We start from the raw sequence: 14,789 nt of genomic DNA, 5'->3' as shown, positions 1-14,789 counted from the left end.
TCGTCTGCCTGTCATGTAGTGGTAATACATAGATGCATTCTTATGCTCACTTTGAATTTCATCTCATTAGTTAATGCTGTAATTTGGGTTTAGGAGATGTATATCTTTTGTATCCTCTTTTCTGTTATAACTTTGTGTCATTGTGGAAGTCATTTCAAGGACAACTTAATCGTAGTCTCAAAAGTTTTGCTTGGTTGTCTGGTTTTGGCGTTCTGAAGAGGAGACAAAAACGATCCTTTCTTAGCACAACAAAATACTTTGTTTCTAAATTTATATAGAAAGTCACATGGTTATTAAAGCATAACAGTTATTTTTGGAGTCATATTCTCCAGGGGTGAAGTTTCATGGCAGTTGTTTTCATTTCACTTCAGTGAAATGTCCCCTGCCTCCAAATTAGGCAGCTATAATGAATCAAATTTTCTACGAACCACATCTCATCATACTCTTCCAACTGAATGGAATTCGGTTCCACTCCATTTGCTATTTTGTTTTTTTTTCCTAGCTTTCTGTCCATTTTGTTATAATGAGTCCTCATTTTCAACTATGTAGATTAAATGTAGATAAAATACTTTAAAAATGAGTTCTAACACACTACAGAAAATTACAGTCTCATGGGTAATTAAAACAAAATACATCATAAAGGCAATGAACCAAAACATGCAGAACATGCTAATCTGAATTTACTTTATTCTGCCAACTACCAACACAGAAGTGATTTTATGATTTCTGTATCAGAAGAAAGTATAAAGAATTCATGTTGGAAAGAACTTCAACATGATGAAAATACAGAAGGAAATAAAATTTTAAAATGGGACCAGAAATGTCACCATCTTTAGGAAGAACTTTGGGGGTGTTTAGCGTGTTTCTAAAAGTATAGAAAGTCCTGAGGCTGTTTTTCCCTTTTGCCTATCCTAATTTATTTACAATATAAAGCAGTTTTTTAAATTCAAATGCTTCTTTTTAATTCTCTTGAAGATTTGCTTTCAGTAAAGATTTGCCTCTGGGCTAAAGATTCATTTTAACTGTTAGGCAGCTGAGGTGTTGCGATTCTTTTATTTTTATATTTAAATTTAACAAATAAATACATACATTATGAAATAATATACTAATTTGTAAGCCTTTTGCTATCATAACTAAATAGAAGTTATTTTATAAGTGAGTAAATAAAAAATTTACTTGGTTTGAGGAGACAGCAAAGTCGCCAAAGCATGTACTTTAGAGATACTATATTTTAGGAGTGGACCACACTTCTTTTGGATCCTTGAATATCTTCAGGCACTGTTATAGCATGAATTACAATATAAAAACAAGTCAAGGATGTTAATTGTGGTCACTAATAATGAAACTATGATAGCATCATTGGAATTTACATTGTCAGTGGGAGTCTTCTATCAGTGTTATGTTACTGAGAAACATATGCTTCGTGCTATGATAAACACTTCTTAGATTTGTTGTTATCTGGCATTTACTTTTACTTACAGACTGTCTATCCATATGGATGATGAACTTCGACACATTGCACAGAATTCTCTTCAGGGTCTACTTGTTGACTTTGTTGACTGGCGGGAGGATGTACTCTTTGGTTTTACTAATTTTCTGCTACGCGAAGTGAATGATATGCATCATACCCTTCTTGATACTTCACTGAAGTTGCTGCTACAATTGCTTACACAATGGAAGCTTGTAATACACACTCCAGGAAAAGCTTCTGAACAGGCAAAAACCAGGTCTGGAGAGGTACGAAATCAAGACATCTGTATCCTAACATTTATATTAATTGAAGGCAGAAATTATATTCCTTTATATTGCTGTGGTTTGTGTGTTTTGTATTTACTCACCTGAGAAGAATTTACTGTGTAAAAATTTTTTAGGTAATTAGTTCACATGTCTTTGGAGGACAGCTACATCCTCGTGTAATACAGCAGATGTTGTTGAGCAACATAAGAGAATGCATGTCAAACTAAAATATGCACATCAACAAAAGCACATCAAGTGAAATATGTGTATGTAGTTACAGCAGAAGGACATTTTCCCAGGACTGAAACAGATTGATAATGCTAGTGGGAATGCTGTGAAGAGGGAAATAGATCTTCTTTTTTCATAGCCATTTCATTTGGTTGAATCAGAAACATCAAAGAACCTGATTGTTACAATAGCCTACTGTCTCCATTTGTTACAAATATTTCTGGGAACTGAACAGCTTTTCTCCTGCTCCTCCCATCTGCACTGTCCCATAAATATTTTCATTATGAGAAATGATTTTTAGTCGTCTTATCTGCTAAACTAATCATATTGTAAATGCATTCCTTTGGGCAAGCATGAGGTCTGCTTTATGTCACAGAGGACCGTTAATTAATAGGTAATAATAACAGTACCAAAAAATGTAGAAAAGATAAATCCTCACATACTTTTCATTAAATATGGTTACACTTCACTGATGGGATTAGGTTCTAGAAGCCACCCACCTAAGGTGTTGGCTGCTACAGTATCAAACAAGGACCTGAGGACCTGCTATCTGGAGTAGAAAAAGTATGAAGTGTTCACAGTCTGACTTATTAATTCACTTTCTAGTGGAGGATGGAAGAAGTGTGTAGATTAATTGAAAATTAGAGGGAAGTGTTTAGTCAACGGACTTGACTCATACATTGCTTTTGTGGAACAAGGTAACGTAAAGCAACAAAACTTGGTTGTTTGAGAGTGTACTGTCAATTTTCTAGTCCAGTATTTACGTGACCTGTGCATTTTGTTTCTTTATATGTCCTAGTTAAATAGAATATTGCTTGGAGACCTGGTTTTCAAACACCACCACTGCATTTTTTCTCTTGCACTGTTCTACAGTTGATACCAAATGGATCCAGCCACAGGATACAGTCTGAAAGAAGCCCCTATTCTAACGTACTGCATGCAGTCGAAGGATTTGCACTGGTTCTACTGTGTAGTTTCCAGGTTGCTACACGTAAACTGGCTGTTTTAATCCTCAGAGAAATCCGCTCTTTATTCCTGGCCCTTGGCCAAGCAGAGGTATGATTTTTTTCGACTGGAACTTTGAATTAAAATTTTCCAAAGATAAATTCAAAACTGCTGTTATAGTTGCTTTTAACATGATTGCTGCAGTGTAGCAGCTATGCACTTAATAAAGCATTTGATCTCATCTTACTGTTTCTATTTGCCTGAACACTGCAAACCTTTCTGTGTACTCAACAATGTAGCATTAATGACATATGCCCTGTTTAAGAATTTGAACGGAAAAATGTACAGCCACTTAATGTTTTCTCTTGGCGTGATGTGAACGTAAAATACACTGTAAAATCTTTTTTACTGCAGGGATCATTTTTGTATTGTCAGGATTATAAATTTATATTGGAAATTAAACTCATTCCTGTAGCATACCATTTTGTAAAAAACACAGCACAAGACACATTTGACTTTATTCACATACATTTTCCTTCTATAGTAAAGACCTATAAGTCTTTTTTATGGATATAGAAATATGGACAATCATGTTGTGTACGGGCAGTCACAGCCCAGTGAGCCATCTAAATGCCTAAGAACACAAATATGTGCGTTCATGGCAAAGGAATGCTTCAATAAACAGTAAGCTAATTTTTCAGTCTTTTGATACCAGTTATCCAAAGTCATTTGGGATTTTCTGATATGTGCTTTTGTTCGCTAAGCAGTGAGCTATAGCTGCAAATTAACTTCATTTCAAACCACAGCCTGGACATGGTTCTGAGATTAATATGGAAAAGAAAAAATATACCTATCATTGCCAGTGAATATTTTTAGCTATTTTAGATTCATGTCATAATTTTTAGATGGTTCTGTTTCATGTACCAGAAAAACAAGAAGCAGTTAACTTGTGTTCTCTGTGCTATGCAGGATGATGACAGACCTATGATTGATGTCATGGATCAGTTGAGTTCTTCTATTCTTGAAAGTTTTATTCATGTGGCTGTTTCGGATTCAGTAAGTACTACTCTATTGTTACTGCTAGTGTTTACATAACAAATATCAGACACGAAATACCAGAAGTAAAACTGAGAAATCATACAGCTTTAAGGCTCCAGCCATCTACCCAAGAGCTCCAAGGCTCCACAATGTCCCAGACAATCTGTTCCATGAAAATAGTGGTACTATGGATATAGATGTTAATACGTACAACAATAAACGAAATTTATAATCAAAACTACCTGGATTCTGGACCTGTTGAAAAAGTCTTATTGCCAGCACCACCAAATCCTTGAGGCACTTGGAAGTCACTCACTGCTATTGTATGAGAAGGGAATAAACTTTAGCTTCCTTGTGTGTTCTCTACTTGCAAACCTGAGTCTAAGCTCTGAAGCAATTCCCAGCTGGGCTGAATCTCTGCTTTCTTTCTCCCATGGGCCTCATGTGTCTAACATGCACTAGAAGTGGCAGAAATTAAGCATTTTGCATGAAAAAGTATCAGTAGAAAACTGGAATGTAAGACAACTTTTTTTGCCTGCTCTATTAGAGATTATCTCTCTATCTCTCTTCTAAAGAGCAGAAACACTCTGGGGCTCTTTTCAGCCTGATTAGGTTTAAAGCAACAAATGGTCCTTGCCACGTGAGTGCCCTTTTCAGGGTCGTGGGTTAGAGCCCCACACTGGATGCGAAAAAGGACTGTTGGTGGTTTAACCCCAGCCAGCAGCCAGGCTCCATGCAGTCACTTACTTGCTCCCCCAACAGCAGAATGAGGGAGAGAATCAGAAGGAGTAAAAGCTAGAAAACTGGTGGGTTGAGGTAAAGAGAGTTTAATAGGAAAAGCAGAAGCCACGCACACAAGCAAAGCAAAACAAAGAATTAATTCACTGCTTCCCATGGTCAGGCAGGTGTTCAGACATCCCCAGGGAAGCAAGGCCCCATCATGCATAATGGTTACATGAGAAGACAAATGCCATCACTCCAAACGTCCCCCCGTTCCTTCTACTTCCCCTCACTTTATATACCGAGCATAGTGTCATATGGTCTGGAATATCCCTTTGGACATTCTGGTTGGGGTCATCTGTCTCGGCTGTGTCTCCTCCCAACCTCCCATGCACCCCCAGCTTCCTCACCGGCATGGCAGTAGGGAAAGCAGAAAGGGCCTTGGCTCTGTGTGAGCAATACAATAGCAAAAACATCTCTGTGTTATCAACCCTGTGTTCAGCACAGATCCAAAACATAGCCCCATACTAGCCACTGTGAAGAAAGTTAACTCTACCCAAGCCAAAACCAGCACAGAAGGGGACATTAAACTGGTGGTGAGGTTGGGCCACTCTGCAGCTAAAAACAGAAACTGAGCAAACAAGAGGCATTCTGACTCTGTAATGCATGGATTAGGAAATTAATCTAAAATAGCAGCACCTGAGCTCAGTTGTTGCAATTTCTATAGCAAAGGTTTGAATGTTGTGCTTTCATTCTGCACATTAATAATGAAGTAAAACAAATGTGTTGCATATGTACCTAGTTTGGCAAGGAGTGGTAATTTATCTTTTCTCTCCATAGACAACAATCCCGTTAACACACAGTGTGGATTTACAGTGGCTGGTGGAGTGGAATGCTGTGCTAGTAAATAGCCATTATGATGTGAAAAGTCCTTCCCATGTCTGGATATTTGCACAGTCTGTTAAAGACCCTTGGGTTCTCTGCCTCTTCAGTTTTCTTAGGCAGGAGAATCTACCAAAACATTGTCCTACAGCTCTCAGCTATGCTTGGCCATACGCTTTCACGAGGCTACAACTGATAATGCCTCTTGTGGATCCAAAGTAAGTGGCAGTCTGCATTTAACTTTCATTTTTATGGGCTGTGTGATTTTAATACAAGGTTTTTTAGTCTCATGTGTCAGTATAAGTCAACAAGTCCTGCAAGTTGCCACCCAGAGATTAGTACCACACAGTTTTGAGTTTCATAATTGTAACTTATCAGGTGGAAAACTCTAGTTTTCTACCTTCACTGATTTCTCCCATGTTTCTCCCATTGATTTCTCATGTTTATTTGAAGCTGGTAGATACATAGCATGTTTTATTCCCTTTTAAAATATTTTAAAATACTGTACAATTAAGACTAGGAAATTATTCTAGTATTTTTAATTTATTTTTAAATTCTAGTATTCCTGTTAATGCAAAGAAAACAAGCACAGCAAGCAGTGGAGACAACTATGTTACTTTGTGGAGAAACTACCTTATTCTCTGTTTTGGAGTAGCAAAGCCCAGTATTATGAGCCCGGGACACTTGCGTGCTTCAACACCAGAGATCATGGCTACCACTCCTGATGGAACAGTGAACTATGATAATAAGGTGATGCATCCTGCTTCAAACAAATTATTTATTTAGGAGAATTTTAAACTGCATCTCCATGCAAAATCATATCCTAATGGAAGTGTTTTAGTTAGGGGAATATTTTATTTTGATATATGTAAACTACTTAACATATAATTAAGAATTAAAACATCTGTATGACATGATGTATGAATAAATATTTGGCAAAAGCCATGGCATTTTCAAAATATTACTCTTTTTTCACATTCTGGGTGATATATATTCAAAATATAGAAGGTCTGGACATGTGTTTGAAGTCAACTTTAGTTTGTCATCCCCTTTCTTTCCTTGTAGAGCACTCCAATTTGTAAATTTATATCATGAAGCAGTAAGGCAGATTTCGGAATGAAAATTGTATTCCTGTTGGACATATGCCTGTCAGAAGGAATAATATATGAAACACAGTTTCAAGTAGTAGCAACTTGAGAAGAGCAGTAGCTCCTCAAATGCAATTACTGGAATATTTTAATGAAGCAACAATTAAGTAAATTACAATAATCTGAACTAAAGCAAAGAGATTTCCCAGATGTATTAATTTGTTAGGCCTTATTGAGATGATTATGAAGAGGCAGACATCCAGTTAGACTGCTGTATTGATATCCATAATAGTAAAATCATTTCAACATGTTTTTAAAATACATATTGATTCTTGGACAATGTATGTTTGTAAAAAAAATAAAAATTGTATTTACTTATTATTGATATCCTGACAATTAAATTTCAGTAATTTCTAAATATATTTTAGGCTATTGGAACTCCATCTGTTGGAGTCTTACTGAAGCAATTAGTTCCTTTGATGAGACTTGAAAGCATAGAAATAACAGAATCACTTGTATTAGGATTTGGAAGAACAAATTCCCTTGTTTTCAGGTACTTCCCCTTTTATCATATTCTCAATTATTTGTCTCTAATCAAAATGCTTTATTTTTGTTGTAATTTAAACATATTCAAATTTTTATTTGCACTTTAGACATTTGTTTTTATATATTGAATAAAATATTGAATCTTTTGAAAGTACACTAAATTTTTTTAACAAATATTTTTGTTTTTTAATTTAGGGAATTAGTAGAAGAACTTCACCCACTAATGAAAGAAGCCCTAGAAAGAAGGCCAGAGGTTAGTTGCAAAAATGAAATGTACTAGTTTGTTTAAACTGACAAATCCATTTAAAAATAGTAATTCTATCTGTTTGAAATACAAATATACTCTTTTGTACTAAATAACAAGTTAAGTTCTGTGTGCAACAAGAATTTTATTAATTGTATAATTTAAAATAATTCCATTAAAACTTAGTTAATTTAAATTCTATAAAATGTACAATGTAGAACTCCATTCTGAGTTAAAATTTCCTGTCAAATATGAAACCTTATGATATGAAACTTAATTATGTTAGAAATTCACTTTCAGTAACAGAGCTGGGCTAAAAGCACATTTCGTAGCAGAGTTGAGATACAAAACAGAGGAATATGAGAACAAGAGGCTACAGTGTTAATTCCTGTGTAGTTCCTAATGTGAAGAAATGGGCCACCTTCCTGCAAACAGTGTCACCAGTAAACCCAGGAGTGAGTGTATGGGTCATGTAACTGTAGAGAACATGGCCTGTCTCCATGTCAACAGGCAGGTATCCAACACACCAGAAATAATGTCCTTGAACTGACATATGCTATGACTAGGAAGAGAATTACCAGCATGGCCAAGAACTGCAGGGGTAAACCAAAATGAACATTACACAAGTTCCGCTCTGTGGGCGCTGGCAAGGAGCTTGCCAGATCGCCTCTGACACTATTGCAGGAGGCATCTGTGTCGGGTAAATACTGTTACAGTAAAACTGCTTTTATCCCTACATGTGCTTCCTGGAACCTTTAAGGTGTAACAAGATAAAAACAGGGCTCTGAATAGGACAAATCAAATGGCATAATGATTTGAATGAAACCATTGGCTAGGATGCTGCAGACTGCAAGTTCCGGGTCAGAATACCAGGGAAAGCATCGTTTTCTTCTCCCGTGCATCTACTGCTGGCCATAGGCAGAGCCAGAGCCCTACATGAGATAAGCCTCTGATCTGACTCATTCTTATGTTTTGAAGAGGAAAATCTGAGCTTTGTCTGAGTTTTTCTTGTTCCGGTTGCAAATTTCTTTGAGTGCAATAGCAGCTTTTTGACCTTCATGTGTTTTTTTTTGCTTACTGGAGATGCAGGATGCAAACAAGTCAATGTAGCCTTTCAGCAAAGAACAGGCCTTGTTGCATTCACATCTTTCCATGCAAGATAGAAGACAGAAAGGACAGCTTTCTAGAAGACAAAGAGATACAATGAACCAGTTAACAATCATGCAGTCCTGTCCTATGGGAGGAGTACATTAACTGTGTGTATAACCTCTGCAGTCAACATACCCAAGAGTCTACTGGAGTGGTGTCTGCTAGGAGCTAACTTGAATATGGGTGATCATGTCACTGCAGCATTTCCATTTCAAGCATGGCTAATGGCTAAAATATCTCCCTGGGGTGTGGATACACGTTCTGCACTTTACAGTGCTTTCAGCACTGAAACTAGATGACATTAAGTTAGCATCAGCATCCCTGTTACCTGAAGATAGCATGGGTTTTGGCATATGAACCTTGAATATTAGTTATTTTTTATCCAGTATTTCATTATTTCATTTCCACATTTTCAGTAAATACTAAGGTAGATGTTAACAATTTTTTTCAATAATCGTTCCAAAGACAAAATATTGATTGTACTCAGTTCTTTGTTGGTGCATTAAGCAGAGTGTTTTGGTGAAATATCCAAAAGCACACGAACTCCTTCAGGAAGAAAATTCTTGAACTGGAATTCCTAAATCTCACTACTGTACTGATATTTCTGAAGCTGCTAATTTTTAGTGTATACACCTAGGCATATAAAAATGGTTGTTATTTTAATTTCCAAGAACAAGAAACGTCGAGAACGCCGAGATCTACTAAGACTGCAGTTACTGCGAATTTTTGAACTACTTGCTGATGCTGGTGTTATAAGTGACAGGTAGGACTATCACTCATCAAAAATATTGATCTTTTAAGTGAAATAATTTTCACTGTTTTCCACACTGAGATTATGTTGGTATGTTCTTTGAAGAATTGTGTAGTCTGTCAGATACGGAAAGATTATTCTGCATTTCTTCAAAAAACTGTAGTATAACTACACTGTTACTCTATATTAATGTACAACTTTCCTTTATGCTAGTACAAATGGAGCCTTAGAAAGAGATACGTTAGCCCTTGGAGCCTTGTTCTTAGAGTACGTTGATCTGACTCGCATGCTTTTGGAGGCTGAAAATGATAAAGAAGTTGAAATCCTTAAGGATATGAGAGCACATTTCAGTGCAATGATTGCCAACTTGATTCAGTGTGTTCCAGGTATGGTGCTGAATTGTCTCAACATACTATAAAATTGCATTTAATATAGATATTGTAGAAGTAATTTTTTATTTCTTCTTTTTTTCTATGCTTTTTTACTGCTTGTGAATTGTCATGTAACGAATGTTAAGGAAAATGTAGACAAAAATGTGTTCAAAAGTCTACTAAGAGTTAAATTAAAAAAAACAAGAACAGTAAAGCTTGATGAAGCTTGTAATAGTCAGTTATAATAATCAACTCTTTAAAAGCCCAGCTAAGAAATTGTCTGTGACCCTTAATGACTCCAGATTTCTTTGAAATAAGGCCTTATTTTCTTCCCTCTGACTTGATTGCCAGACTTTATAAACTCTGACAGGCATTGAAGAATATAGGTAGGTGCAGAAAATGTACAGTATTAAATGTAGTGAAAAACTTGCACAAGGTGTTGAGACCATGTTACCTGAGTCCAGTTGTATCACCAAGATTTCTACTGTTGAATTCATGCTTTTTATATATTGCAAGATCACTTCAGAAATATAATGTAATTCCATTAGCAAAGAAGAAAAAACCACCTCTGCTTTAATGGCCTCCATGTAATTACTGAACGATGAGGTCTGCAGCTTACTCAGTCTGTCTAAGATCATTATGTCCAGATCATCTATGACAAGACATAGCAGCATTGGTAGCAACAAATACAAAGGAATTCAAAAGAGGAAAGTGAGGGAATAAATAATGTACAAATGCTTTCATGTAAGTTTCCAATATGTAAATTTTTTCAAAGTTGTATAGTTGCATAGAAAATATATAATAGTTGAACAAAATAAAGAAAAAATTTCATCCCTGTTACTCTCTAAAATAATCTCTTTGAACTGAATGATGTCAAGTTCTTAGCTACCAACAGCAAACAGAATACTGAATTTCTTTATTTCTCTTCTACATGATGTTCATTACCAATACAGTTTTCTTTAGTAGTTACTTTGCCACGAGCCCTTATTTTTTAAAGCCCTTCCTCTTTGCATTCATTCTGACGTTCTACAAGGCGCATGACCGATGACTGCGTGTTGTATGAATTTTCCACAATGAAAGTCATGTTGTATGCTTTGAGAGACTACAGTAAGAACTTAGTGCATTTCAGTAATTCAGAGATATATTTCTACTAACAAGACAGCTTTAAAATGTATCAATAACTAACAAAGCCATAACAGCTCCTAGCAAACAAATGTTTATCATGTCAAGATCTATCACTTTTAGCCGTTGTTCATGCTGATTTGCATAAGTATTGTTTAGTTAAACTTTATTGGCCTCCACCACAGTTTCCACGTGAAAAATAATTGGCTAGTAGCAGTTTGCCAGTCTCTTCAATAAACATAGCAGGGCCTCTGACATCATGTTTTGCTGAGGGGACTTAAAACTATTCTTTAAAAGAATTCTCTTTTTTTTCCTCCATGTGGTTAAGAATTCATAGATATTTTTTCACTTGCTCAGGTAATTTGGCTGTTCAGAACATATACCACATCTTTGTCGTAAGCAGGCACCAGGTTTCTTCTATTTATTGTCCCTACCTATTAGTGTATTAGAATAAGATGTATGTATTGTTTAGGCTTGCATTTAAAGGATTGGAAAAAACAAGTAAATATTTACCATGAAAGGAATGCAAAGGCAGTGAAACCGCTGATTTTATAATTAGATTCTTGCACGCTTTTCTAAAGTCAGATGTACATGTTTGTATAACTACCCATTAATTCAGAACTGAAGGCTCTTAGAAATAAGATGCATCTTACTCCCTTCATTAGATTTTTAAAGGAGCTTGGATACTTTGGAGTAAGTGTATATTGAACATATAAAAAACCTCCCTTTTTGTAGAAATTTGATATTCATTTGATATCATTATGCCACATGAATGTATATTCAATATTAACAAGTCACAACTGTTTCTGTTTCTGTTCACTTAGTTCACCACAGGAGATTTCTCTTCCCTCAGCAGAGCTTGAGGCATCACCTGTTCATCTTATTCAGTCAGTGGGCAGGGCCTTTCAGTATTATGTTCACACCACTGGACCGTTACAGTGATAGAAATCATCAGATTACAAGATACCAGTATTGTGCATTAAAGGTAATAAAGTTTCGCTGTCCAAATCGGTAACAGCAGTTTTTCAGTCAAAATGCAAGCAGTTGTGGGGTTTATTTCCTTTTATTTCACAGAAATTTGAATTGGCATATTCAATGCAAACTTGTACGCTCATATGTGTATGTACAGTGGTATCATAGAGTATAACACTGAAGTTATCTATTTTTTTCTTTGTCAACACTTTTCAAGGCTAACTATTTTCAAAACCAGAAGGCATTTTCAAATTTTACTTAGCTGTTCATTAACAGATTATCAGATTCAGCAAGAGGATCTTAGGCTCTGAAATTAAATGTAGTACCAAATTCAGTATCTCAGCATACTGAATCTATACCAGTGTACGTCTCAGGACTTTCTCCCATACTTGCCTGGTGACATGTCCAGTAATGATATACTTTTGTGACAAAACTAGTTGTAACTCCCCGGCATAAATAAGCTGGGAAAGAAATAGCTTATGTACTTATATAAGCTGCCTCACTTCCTGTAAAACAGTTTTAATTTTTGCAGAAACATATTGAAACATCTGAGTATATTTTAACTGCTTTTGTAGCTTGATTTGTGAAGACTGGGTAAAATGACAAAATGTATCTTGGGAAGCTGGGCAATAGTATTCCCTCCAAAATGCTTAAACTGAGCGTGATCTTGAATCCAATACCACCTATAGCAACATAATTATTGGATTCTAGCAAAGTCATCTGTTACCATTTTCACTATAGTTCCCTCAAAATGGAAAACAAGTGGCAGTCCTGTCAGCCTGGATCTGAGCTAAAATAATTCTGAAAGGTGCATTATGTTACTTTTTTGGGCAACTAAAGTTTCGTTTGTTTCTAGGCCATGTCAGCAGTGCTCTGCTGTGGACCTGTGTTTGATAATGTTGGTCTTTCCCCTGATGGATATCTTTACAAATGGCTTGATAACATTCTGGCTTGTCAAGATTTACGTGTAAGTACTCACCAAAATACAACACTGATGAATAACTTTAATGTCTGTACTGGGTGACTAAAGAGTTTGTGACTGTAAGAACTATGACTGTATGCATTCTAAAAATCTGTTACTGCTTGGTAACATAGATGCTGATGAAACAAATCTTAGTGAAAGCTGTGTGGGTTAGGTCTTGCAAATAAGTGATGAAAAAATTATTCAGAAAAGGAAAGGTGTTTTTTTTCTTTTTAAAGAACATGTAATAGATTATTCTTGCCATTTTCTCCTCCATTTCTGTGAAGATGGGCTTTGACTTAGTAACTACACAGTCATAATTCTGCATTTATATCTAATCGAACTGTCTTTTTGATTAACAAGGAGTAGATTGGAGATTTACATCAAGTGGAGAGAGAGAGAACAATCTTTCTCTTTGCGGTATCTTGCACTTTGATCTGCTGTTCTCCCTAAAAGTCTCATACCAGCACACGACTGTGATTGCTAAAAAAGGCAAACAGCAAAACCTAAATGTGTGTGAAGCAGCTAGAGGATATAGGTTAGTATAGGTAGTTGATTAGGATAAATAGGTCAAATTTCTTTCCCCTAAGCTAATCAGTTCATGATTAATCCCTGTAATGAAGGATTGTAACTAAACCACATTGCCTGTACAACTAGTTCAGATTTAGATGAGCAGGATCCTACCTTGTCCATTAACAATGAGGATCATTTGCAGTCTTTACAAGTACATAGCTACACTTAGTGACAAAATATTAATAGGCATTAGTGTTTAGTGTTCCAGTACTATCCTATACAATCCAAACCTTACTTGTATTGTGTTTGTAGCAGTGATGGTAGTAGGATAAAGTGACACAAGGTCCTTATGGAGAGTTGTTAGATTGTATGGTGTAGTTGGATTAAACGTACAAGTTTCGTACCCCCGGGCTTGCAAAAGGTATCTTTCTTTGTCTACCTTGCTTCTGCATTAGTCAAAAGAAGAATAAATATGAAGGCGTGTCACTGTGAAATTCTCAGGAATTAGGAAGTCGGTTAAGTCAGTTAATCAATATAAGTGTAAGTTGCCCAAGAACACCTATCAAATGTCGTAGATTTTCCAAAGACTCTGCTTTTTTCTGTGCTGTACTTTGGAAACTTTATATTAATTTTGGAAAATTTATTTCATTCATGTAATCTTTGTACATAGAATTTTATTTCAAGTGAGGAGTATTGAAACCTGAGTCACATTTCAACTCTGCCCTAAAATAAATTTATTACAAATTTTGTGATTTCTTTTTATGTGTTTGAATTCTCAGTTGTCCCCATTTTGCCTATGTCACTCTAAACAATTTAGAGAATGAGCATATCTGAGCCCATTAATCATGTTTCAACATTTGCTCAGGTTCATCAGCTTGGTTGTGAAGTTGTAGTCCTCCTGCTAGAACTGAATCCTGATCAAATCAATCTCTTCAACTGGGCTATAGATCGATGTTATACGGGATCGTACCAGCTTGCCTCTGGATGTTTCAAAGCCATTGCAACTGTGTGTGGAAGCAGGTATTAATTAATCTATTAATCTATGCTTTCAAATGTAAAGAAAACTGGAGGTTCAGCTTCTGTTGTAAAGGCTTCTTGGTCATACTCTTATGTTATATCTTCTCAAACAATTCTTGGGGACTGTAACACTTTATTTTCATGAGTCTGAAAACAAAGTGATGTGTTTGGTAGAAGATGTTCTTACTGTATATACATTTGAAATCTGTGTTGTTTTGATGCTGTTTTGCTCAGGAAGATAGAAAATAGCCACATGAATGTAGGTCATAAATCTTCATCCCCCCCCCCCCCCCCCAATGGCTAGGCTTCACAAACAAAGATTTGGGAAAGGCTCTATCCACATTTGTTACAAGCACGCTGGTGGCTAATAAGGCCAAGGTCGTAAATCTGGTTTCAAAAGATTTGGCATGGTTTTTAATTTAATTTATAAAAGGAAAAAAATGTTTTAAATGTTAATAGCTTTAAAGTCATTATTTTGACTTCTTGTTATCTACAAAGTCATGTT

General features: G+C 35.9%; 1 protein-coding gene across 7 annotated transcripts in view; it reads left to right on the top strand.

The window, feature by feature from the left end:
* FRY (FRY microtubule binding protein) overlaps positions 1 to 14,789 on the top strand; it is a 207,861-nt gene that overhangs the window by 124,727 nt on the left and 68,345 nt on the right. For all 7 annotated transcript variants that reach the window (XM_039386873.1, XM_027728918.2, XM_027728919.2 and 4 more), the window contains 12 exons: positions 1,482 to 1,737; positions 2,839 to 3,021; positions 3,880 to 3,966; positions 5,509 to 5,768; positions 6,111 to 6,300; positions 7,067 to 7,191; positions 7,380 to 7,437; positions 9,249 to 9,340; positions 9,542 to 9,714; positions 11,646 to 11,806; positions 12,650 to 12,760; positions 14,133 to 14,287. In XM_039386873.1, coding sequence (XP_039242807.1) covers positions 1,482 to 1,737; positions 2,839 to 3,021; positions 3,880 to 3,966; positions 5,509 to 5,768; positions 6,111 to 6,300; positions 7,067 to 7,191; positions 7,380 to 7,437; positions 9,249 to 9,340; positions 9,542 to 9,714; positions 11,646 to 11,806; positions 12,650 to 12,760; positions 14,133 to 14,287 — 1,851 coding nt within the window. The remainder of the gene's footprint in view (positions 1 to 1,481; positions 1,738 to 2,838; positions 3,022 to 3,879; positions 3,967 to 5,508; positions 5,769 to 6,110; positions 6,301 to 7,066; positions 7,192 to 7,379; positions 7,438 to 9,248; positions 9,341 to 9,541; positions 9,715 to 11,645; positions 11,807 to 12,649; positions 12,761 to 14,132; positions 14,288 to 14,789) is intronic.

This window comes from Pipra filicauda, unplaced genomic scaffold, assembly GCF_003945595.2.
Source record: "Pipra filicauda isolate LSUMZ 115617 unplaced genomic scaffold, ASM394559v2 scaffold50_size3627746_pilon, whole genome shotgun sequence".
Taxonomy (NCBI): Eukaryota; Metazoa; Chordata; class Aves; order Passeriformes; family Pipridae; genus Pipra; species Pipra filicauda.
Note: the sequence above shows the minus strand (reverse complement) of the source record. Positions and strands in the feature narration are given on the sequence as shown.